This window comes from Brienomyrus brachyistius, unplaced genomic scaffold (assembly GCF_023856365.1).
Source record: "Brienomyrus brachyistius isolate T26 unplaced genomic scaffold, BBRACH_0.4 scaffold145, whole genome shotgun sequence".
Classification (NCBI taxonomy): domain Eukaryota; kingdom Metazoa; phylum Chordata; class Actinopteri; order Osteoglossiformes; family Mormyridae; genus Brienomyrus; species Brienomyrus brachyistius.
This window is the reverse complement of record NW_026042420.1, coordinates 250,370-260,454: the sequence shown is the minus strand read 5'-3', so window position 1 is coordinate 260,454 and position 10,085 is coordinate 250,370. Positions and strand designations below refer to the sequence as shown.

General features: G+C 45.0%; 1 protein-coding gene across 1 annotated transcript; it reads left to right on the top strand.

Annotated features, from left to right (window-relative positions):
* Window positions 1-3,733: 3,733 nt before the first annotated feature.
* LOC125728019 (uncharacterized) lies at window positions 3,734-5,510 on the top strand. The gene is made up of 2 exons (XM_049005050.1): window positions 3,734-3,924; window positions 4,239-5,510. Exon 2 carries the CDS (start codon window positions 4,461-4,463, stop codon window positions 5,508-5,510), a length of 1,050 nt encoding a protein of 349 aa, XP_048861007.1. The 5' UTR covers window positions 3,734-3,924; window positions 4,239-4,460.
* Window positions 5,511-10,085: the final 4,575 nt, after the last annotated feature.

Below are 10,085 nucleotides of genomic sequence, written 5' to 3'. Positions count from 1 at the left end.
TTTCATTGTGAAGAGACATTAAGCATCATATGCATTGAAATTAAAACATCAAAATCAATGTGATACTCATTAGTTCAGCTTGCAGATGATGAAAGTTTCACACTTTTGTAAACACTTTCTCAGCAGTTACCTTCGGACGGCCCTGGATGTTATAGAAATTCATGTGCTGACGGGTTCCTTGATGAGCATTTTCGACTGCGAGTTTAATGGCCGTCTTGTGAGTGCAGGGAGACTGTGGTAATCTTGCTGGGCCTCTGTGGAGATAAGCAGAGCTCCATAAGCCAAAACCAGAAGCAGCAGGCGGGTCATCTTCCTCTCAGCTTTGAAGGGAGAAGCAGGACTGAGGACACTGATCTGTGGTCCCCTTATCCAGCACGTCCAGGGGCGTGTCCTTCACTCGAAACAAACAGACCTTTGAACAACATTGGAAAACTCTTCAGGATGAATTGAGGCAGGTGGTCAAGTGGGTTTATTGTTATTTCAGCAATATACACAGTACACAGTGAAAGGAAACATTGTTCCTCCTGGACCACGGTGCAACACAAAGAAGAAAAACAGAAACAACACAAGATGACACAAGTGCGGGCAAGATAGAACTATACAGAGTGAAAGGAGCACAAACAGAGGGAGAAAGTGCAAGATAAACACAAGAGCAACAATACAATACTACAGGACAAGACAGCGCAGTCAAGAACACAGAGTGCAGCCAGAGCTAACCTGAATAGGGGCATCAAGGTTGCCAGGCAGGCAGAGAAACAGAAAATAGAGGTCTACTTCACATACAACAACCCACAGTGGGTGTGGCAGGGAATACAACACATTACAAACTTCAAAGGCAACAACACCGTCACTGTTAACAGCAACGCCCTTTTAGCAAAGGAGCTAAACAGCTTCTTTGCTCGTCTGGAGGAACACAGAGCAGACATAGCCACACTGCCCCCTCCCCCAATCTCCAGCACTCACAGACTCCCTCTGCAGGAACACCACGCGAGAAGGCACATTGCATCTCTAGGTGTGTGGAGTTTAAGACAAGGCAAGTGATGCTACGATAATATAATTCCTTGGTAAGACCCCACCTAGAATATTGTGTGCGGGTTTGGTTACCATACCTTAAGAAGGACATTGCTGCCTTGGAAAAGGTGCAACGTAGGGCAACGAGAATGATTCCTGGTCTTAGAGGAATGTCTAATGAGGAGAGGTTAGCTGAGCTGAATCTGTTTAGCCTCGAGCAAAGGAGACTAAGGGGGGACATAATCCAGGTGTTTAAGATTCTAACAGGTCTGGATGCTGTTCAGCCAAATGGCTATTTCAATGTTAGTTTAAATACCAGAACTCGTGGCCATAAGTGGAAATTAGCTGGAGAACATTTTAAAACGAATTTGATGAAGCATTTCTGTACACAGCGTGTAGTTAGAGTATGGAATAGTCTTCCTGTTATTGTAACACAAGCTAAAACCCTGGGTTCTTTTAAATCAGAGCTAGATAAGATTTTTGAGCTATTAGCTAAGTTCTCCTCAAAGGAGCTTGATGGGCCGAATGGCCTCCTCTCATTTGTAAATCTCTTTGGTTCTTATGAGTCAGCTTACAGAGATGAGGTCCAGAAACTGATAGGTTGGAGTTCAGCAAACAATTTGGCACTAAACAGCACAAAGACAAAGGAATCACTGACTTCAGGAAGGATGGAGGCGACACTGGCCTGCCTAGATGGATGGATGGATGTTTTTATTGACATTGTAAGTACAATGAGATTTAGTTTGGAACGCGCCAGCAGCTACACAGTATATTTACAATTATATAGATTGTGAGGCATAAAATAAGGTGTGAGTAATATAACATAACGACATAATATAAGTAATCATTAATTAATCATTACAGATGGTATGAGGTGTGAACCGCTAGGCTGCTATGGCATGTTTGGTATCAAACCGATGGAAAATCACTCCAGTTTCCAAATCTGGTCAGTGGTTACCACGAAAGTGAATATATCAAAAGTTACACCAGCCTAACGAAAATCATCAATACAAGGGAAATCACTCTGGTCATAAATCTCAAAAGGACTGATACAGACCCCCTTCCGAAAGCCCGCCAAATGGATGGTCAGCCATTGGTCCAGGAGTCGAATTCCTGGTCACTCCTATTCACGAACTTTACACTATAAAACCTGGCACCTCAGAACAAAGCCAGGAGAGGAGAAACAGAAGGGAGGAGAAAACAAAAGACCATCAGCACGAAGAGAGGCAGAGAACATCAGCCCAAGAGAAGAGAAGCCCACAAGAAGCCCTCCTGAAGCCTATCAGTGAAGACCCAGCTGGACAGAGAACTGCAACCAAGCCCAAGCTTCACCAGGAGAGGGAATCAGAGGGGCTCCACTCCAACAACCGCTGCAAACACCGCGCCTCCCTGAGTGCCATCACCCATCAGCTCATCAGCCTCCGCAACCAACTGCCAAGACCCCCCCCCCCCACTCTGCAACCAAGTAAACAAACTTCCTTTCATTTATAACAACCTAAACTCCTATTCACCTGCTATATTACTTTAGGACAGTATTTCCACAAATTGCTTGCTTTGCAGAACAGTATTTTCCCTTTTAAGGTTACTCATTTTAAATCTGGTCATTGCATTTTCATGATTACATTGTTTGTGTCCACTCCGTTATTTCGTGTTTATTGTTTGTTAGGTGTAATGTCTGTCTTATGTTAGTTATAGGAATAAATGCATGTCTTTTACACAACTTCAGCCTCCGTTCATTGAGTGCTCACAAGAATCCCTGCCTGTGCGATCTACGCTCTGAAACCTCAAATTCGCCTGAAATATCGCGAGACTCTCTCTCATTGGCCGTGAGGGGAGCTTCGCTACCGATCGTTTACATTACCTGGTGACGCAGCTCGTTGGACAAGCCTTCTATTCTAACCCAGGTTATTACGTGATACTGGTTATTAATGAGTTCCATTTAAGTCACACATTAACAGACTCACGGTGTTTCGCAATTGAGTTTGAGCCGACCATTCAGCATAAAAATTGGTTAATAATCACAAGGCACAAGGTTTAAACTTATTCTGAGCACACAATTTAAACTTTTTATGACCGAACGTGCAGTGAAGAAGCGCTACTGTCAACTGGTTGCAAAAGTCGCACTCATGGCAATCTGAAGGCATTTAAGCGGGATCATATGGGCTTATTATAGTTATTTTTATTTCTATTATTAGTAGTTATATTATTTTGTTTTATTTTCGGTGATTTCATTGTAGTTCTTTCGTATTAAACTGCAGTAAACTTTAACCCTATGTCTGACGAGATTCTCAGATGTAGCGCTTTGTTTCCAGGTTCAATTCGGACGAGTGTCTCCGTTTCTATATATCCTGGGAGAGATCTCTCTATTAGCGAACGGGAATACTTGTTATGAGGTTCTAACCTAAATTATGTTGCGCTTGGACATAAGACCGATAGCTTAGTTACCTATCAGGATCATACTCGTATGTGTGTGCCTGCTTTAGACAAAGCAAGTTTAACACAACTTTGCGCTGTGAGCCAAGTGTGTGTCATTTAGAAATTGGGAGTCTCCTGTGCTTGAGACCCGCCGTGGTTAAGCACCATTTGCGACGAGATATAGTGCACTCACAATTTAAATCTGTCGCCGTAACGCGTGCGCCGTCTCGCTTCAGTAATTGTTTTAAGGGGTGATGACGAAGATGACGAATTTACTTTCCTGAAGAGGAGCAGGATGGGTCACTGTTGGGTTATAACTGAACAATTGAAGGTCTAAGGTTGCCACCACCGTCAAACTACATTTCCCATAATGCACCAACAAAATGGCTGCTGATCACAAATGAAAACACCTGAACAGGAATGGTAGCTCAGTCTTCAAACAAGCCAAGGAACAGCACAGCAAGCTCTACTCAAGAGTTTACTCCAAAGACACCAATGGTTGGTAAATGTTATTAGGTTTTATTAGTTAAAAAAGAACTAAAATGCAAAAGCTTTCATTTTGATTTGATTGTCTGTTTGACGTTTGTCTTTATTACATTTGATGTTTAACTGTTCTGTTGTTGGAAGCGAGCATTTAATGGAATTTATTATTTGATGTAATTTAATTCACTAGATTAATTTTATTAATTCATTTGAAATACGTAGAATGGTTCATTTGTTTACCTTAATTTAATTAATATATCTAAAAAGCTCATGTATTTGTTTTAACATCTTAGAGTGACATGGTGAACCTCTGTATCTGTGCTTTGTAGGTTATCAACCTGACGGTTCAAGCATTGGTTGATTAACTTGAAACCAACAAGTCTAAGTTGGTAAATAAAACTCAACGAAAGGTGAATCAAGAGTTGTCCCGGTGTGTCCTTTTGGAGTGGAACTAGAGTGGAACTTAACAGTTGATAACCAACGGAGCAGCCTGGAGTGGAAGATAAAGGGCTTCATACCAGATAAGCTGTGGACGGAAAAAGGAAATAAAGATGGCAGAAGAGGTCTTGGGGAAGACTGTCAAACTACTGAAGCAGGAGAGGACCATTGCAAAGAGCAGCTTCACCAAACTGGCCAACTTCATTTCAAGGGGAGCAAACACTATGCTGAGAGCCGAATTAAAGGAGGAATTTGGAAAACTTTCAGACCGGTTCAGGTCAGTGCTTGATTCTAATGAGGACTACAGGATCGGACTGGAGGCTGACGTCAAGGCGGCGGATAATGAAGCAGAACTTGATAAGCAGCAAGAAACCGACATTAAGACAACCATAAAAGATGCAGAAATTAAAATGGAGGAGGTAAGGGACATTGTACAAACTAACATGTGGGGAAGATACGGAAAGAACGAACTTAGAACATCGATTCTTGAAGCAGAAGAAGCAATTGATGAAGCTGACAGAGTTCAAGTCAGAAGTGACAATCTAGAAGGCTATGAAGTTCACCTCACCTTATTGGAAGAAAAGATAAACGTAGCCATCTCAGCAATGTCTGAGTGGGAGAGATGGATCCCCGAATCATCAAAAGATGAACTGGCTGGGAGACTTAAAGAACTGAGAGCAACCCACAACAGGCTACAATTGAGAAAAGCAGAGTTTGCCATATCAAGGAGGCTGGCTGATCAAGGCACAAGTGGGAAACCTGTCCAACCACCACCCCCTGTTGTGAAGATAAAACCAACTACTTTGCCTGTCTTCCAGGGAAGTAAGAGAGAGTTCCACAGGTGGAGAAAGGACTGGGAGAGCCTGCAAAGGCAGGGGGAGCCCACTGGCTCACCTGAAGTTCTGAAGATTCAGCTTCTGGAGAGTGTGAGCGAGACCATTGCAAAAGAATTAAGACTTTCAACCTATACAACAGCAGCTGACATGTTCAGGGTCCTGGACAATAGATACGGCAACAAGTCCACCATTACAGTTGAAATCCTCGAAGAACTAGACAATATGCCTCCAGTGAAGGGGAACCAGCCGAGGAAAGTCATTGACCTGATTCAATCTGTGGAGAAGGCACTGGCAGATCTGACAGAGCTGGGAACGTGGGAGCCATGAAAAATCCATTAGTCATCAAGTCCATTGAAAGCAAGTTACCCGACTTCATAAAAAGAGACTGGCTAATGTTCCTGGTCAACCCTGAAAATAATGTCACTGCAGATACTCACTTTGACATGCTCTTGAAATTCCTGAAGAATCAAGAAGAGATACTGGAGAGACTTGAACAACTTAAAATTGTGGACAAGATAGACAAGCCAGAGAAAAGGCATGAAAGAAAGACTGCATCAACCAGAGCTACAAAGAAAGAAGTTGATGAGGGCTGTGGTGTCTGTGGTGATCGTGGACACAGCAAAAAGGTCTTCTTCTGCAAGAAATTTAAAGCTTTGAAACTGTCCGAAAAGAAGTCTGTTCTAAAGAAACTGGGAGCATGCAGCAAATGCTTAGGATACCATGATGATGACGGATACTGCAGGGAAAATTTTTTATGCAGGAATACAGACTGCAAAACGGGAGGAACTGGTCCAGACCACCATTATTTCCTGTGCCCAAAAACTGAATCCAGAAGAGGAGAAGGGGGCAAAGGTGGAAGAGATGAAAGAAGTAAAGGGAAGTTCACAGAGGAACAGGAGAAGTTCTTGTCACAACTTTCCCCAGAACTAGCAGAGCAATGTCGAAAGGCATTCACTAACAGGTCCTCAGTGACACTCAAAACAGCAGGCCAGTCTGAGCTACTGAAGAAGAATGGGCTGATTGAACTTCCAGTGATCATGATGCTGATGCAGGTGACGGCGAACGCAGGTCAAAAGATTGGTACCCTCATTGACCTAGCATCTGACACCAATTACATAACCCACAAAGCTGCTGAAAGATTGGGCCTGAGGAGTGAAGAGATAACCCTGGTCATACATGGGGTTGGTGGAATGACTATGCGAGTCAATACAAGAAGGTACCTCCTAAAGGTCAGAGTCAAGACTCCAAAAGGGACTGAAAGAGCACATCAACTAGTCTGCTATGGCCTGGATGAAATTGCTAAGGTATATCAAACAATTCAGCCTGAGAAGTTAAAAAGATTCTTCCCAGATGTCCAGCTCGAAGACCTGAAGAGACCAGCCGAAGTTGAGCTTCTCATAAGCCACCGTGAGGGAAGACTGGCACCTCAAAGAGTCAAAGTCATCGGAGACCTTGTTTTGTGGGAAAGCCCATTGGGGAAAACAGTGGGCGGAGCCCATCCTGACTTATTTGAAGAAGTGGAGGTGGCAGCATATGAGTCAAGAACCCATTTCGCTCGCTCCATGCGAACCGCTGCTGTCAGATATCAGGAGATCACAGTTCCAACAACCAAACCAGGCTGGCAACTGCAGGAAGATGCGCTGTCCAAATTTACATCTGCCAGTAACCGTGGGTTCCTTGAGTGGTGGCACTGGGACAGCATTGGAGCCGCATGCGAGCCAAGATGTGGAGGGTGTCGATGTGGAAACTGCTCACCAGGAGGAAGAGACATGACCTTAGCAGAGGAGAGGGAGCTTGAGATCATTAAAGGAGGCCTCACCTACAAGGAAAAGGATGCTCACACACCTACACCACACTGGGATGCAAAGTATCCTTGGACTGAATGTCCTACATCTCTCCCTGAAAACAAAAGGGCAGTCCAGGCTTGCTTCTTAAGGATGGAAAAGCAACTAAGCAAGGAACCAGAATGGAAAGTCGCTTATACAACCCAAATCCATGAAATGGTCGAAAGAGGTGTAGCCATGAAACTCACCAGTGAAGTCATGGAGAAGTGGACGGGACCAGTGTGGTATGTCAGCCACTTGGTGGCGCCTAACCCTCATTCAGTGACAACACCAGTTCGCATTGTCTGGAACAGTAGCCAGAAATACAAAGGGGTAAGCATGAATGATCTTCTTCTAAAGGGACCAGATGTCCTTAACCCCATCAGAGCCATCCTACTAAGATTTAGAGAAGGCGTGCATGCAGCTCTAGGAGACGTAAAGAAGATGTATAACTCTGTCTGGTTGGAGGAGCGTGAGATGCATCTACACAGATTCCTGTGGAGAGACAGCCCAGAAAAGGAGATCTGTGAATACGCAATCACCAGAGTTAACATCGGTGACAAACCCGCTGGTTGCATTGCACAGTTGGCTATGAGGGAGACTGCGAACCTGCCCAAATTCACTCACTTGGTGGATGAACGAAGAGTTATCGAAGAAGACAGTTATGTGGATGACCTCTTAACCTCCCACAATGACCTGCACAGACTTGACAACATCACAGCAAATGTTGAAGAGATTCTAAAAGCTGGAGGCTTCTTCCTTAAACCATGGGTCCGGTCAGGGCAAAGTGGGAGGAAAGGAGCTGAAGCTGATGTCCTAAGCCAGGAGCAAAGGAAAACCTTAATTCTTCCAAACCAAATGAGGGAAGGGGACAACAAAGCCTTGGGCATTGGCTACCAAGTGGATGAGGACAAGCTCTACATGCTGACCGCTGTGAACTTTTCTAAAAGGAAGAAGAAAATGCGAGTTGGCAAAGATCTTCTCGAAGAGGAGGTGAGAACTGAAACACCTAACCCACTGACTAGAAGAGCTCTCTTAAGCCAAGTTGCTGCACTGTATGACCCAATTGGCCCAGTTGCACCGGTCAAGCAGAAAGGAGCGATTCTTGTTCGTAAAGCATTTCAAGAAGGAGGGGGTGGCAAACTGACCCAAGAAACCTGGGATCAACCTCTCTCAGAAGGCCTCAGAGAAGAAGCTATACAGCTTTTCGAAGAATATGTGCAGCTTGGTCGAGTGAAATTCCACAGGAGCCTCACACCATCTGACTGGAAAGGTAAACCTTGGGGCATCACATTCTCTGATGGAAGTGACAAAACATACGGAGCTGTCATGTACTTAAGATGGGAAACAACTCAAGGCATTGAAGTCCGGTTAGTGGAAGCCAAAGCCAAACTCACACCCCTGGATCAAAAGGGAGATGCTGTGAAGGCAGAAATATGTGGTGCAGTCTTTGCAGCTAGGATCAGGAAGTACGTGGAGAAGCATGCACGATTGAAGATTGAGAGATGGTTCCATCTACTGGACAGTCAAACAATCCTAGGAGCCATTCAGCGAGACAATTATGGATACCAAACCTTCTTCGCAAACAGAGTAGGTGAAATCCAGAAGGCTGGGCCAGTGCAAGACTGGTGGTGGATTCGTGGAGATCTAAATATAGCTGACATTATAACAAGAGGAGGCACTCCTGACGATTTGAAGGAGAGTTCCACATGGCAAAATGGACCAGAGTTCCTGATGTGGCCAGTGGAGGAGTGGCCTATTCATTCAGCTGGAGAAGTTGCAGCCCAGGCCAGGGAGAGTGTAAACAAGCTTCAAACCAAGGCATTTTCAGCTGTACTGACCAGAGCTCAAGCCAAAATGAGTCAACAGAATGAAGATCCACTAACCACTCAGGAAAGTCCTTGTCAAGAGGGAAAATCCACTCTGCCAAGAATGAGGCCCACTGGCTGGGTTAGACATCTCGTGAACATAACACGGTTCAGTAGTCTGACCAAACTGAAGAGAGTAATTGCCTGGATCCGTCGAGCTGCCGAGCAGTGGCTGAAGAGGATTTCAAACCCAAAACGGCCAAAGTGGGACGCAACAACACCCAAGCTGGCTGGGTTGACCAGCAAAGAGCTTGAGGATGCATGTGACGACCTCTTACTAGCAGCTCAAGTCGGTGTAACTTTTCCAGAAACAACTCTCAGCAGATTAGCAGTATACAAAGATGTGAACACTGGGCTCCTACTTTGTGGAGGTAGAATCCAGATGTTCAATGAGGAGAAGACTGCCGTGCCAGTTCTGCCATTTGAAGCATGGGTGTCTACTCTGCTGGCACGAGAATCCCATGAAGTTAACCATGAGGGTGTAGCAGCAACCCTTCTCCGGATGAGGAAGACAGCCTGGGTAATAAAAGGCCGGAGAATTGCCAAGAAGATGGTTGACAGTTGTGTGAGCTGCAGGAAGAACAGGGCGAAGCAGTGTCAACAAATAATGGCGCACTTGCCTCCAGAGCGAACAGGCCCAGCTGCTCCTTTCGAATTCACCACCTTGGATCTGTTCGGTCCATATGAAGTGAAAGATGAAGTTAAGAAAAGAACCAGACTCAAGGTATGGGGAATTGTCTTCTGTTGCATGGCCTCCCGTGCCATACACACTGACGTGGTAAGTGACCAGTCATCTGAAGGTTTCCTGCTGGCCTACCAAAGGTTCACGTCACTGAGAGGGCACCCCAGGAAACTTTGGTCAGACCCTGGTACTAACTTTGTTGGAGCCAAACCTGCTCTGGAGAAGCTATACAAATTCTTTGACCAACTGGACAGGTCTCAATTTGAAGACCTATCTGCCAAGCATGGAACGGAATGGTCTTGGAAGATCCACCCCTCAGATTCTCCGCATAGAAATGGTGCAGCAGAGGCGGCTGTCAGAATAGTGAAGCGGGCTCTAAGCAACCTTGGTGGAGATGGTGTTTTCACCTGGGGTGAATTCCAAACCTTTCTCTTCATGGCAGCCAACCTTGCTAACGAAAGACCTATTGACGCCAGAACTCAAAGTAGGGAAGACTGTGTAGAGTACATTACCCCAAATTCTCTGCTTT

Bases quoted from the DNA above. Each gene is read 5' to 3' on its own strand.
- LOC125728019 (XM_049005050.1), top strand. From the start codon at position 4,461: ATGGCAGAAGAGGTCTTGGGGAAGACTGTCAAACTACTGAAGCAGGAG.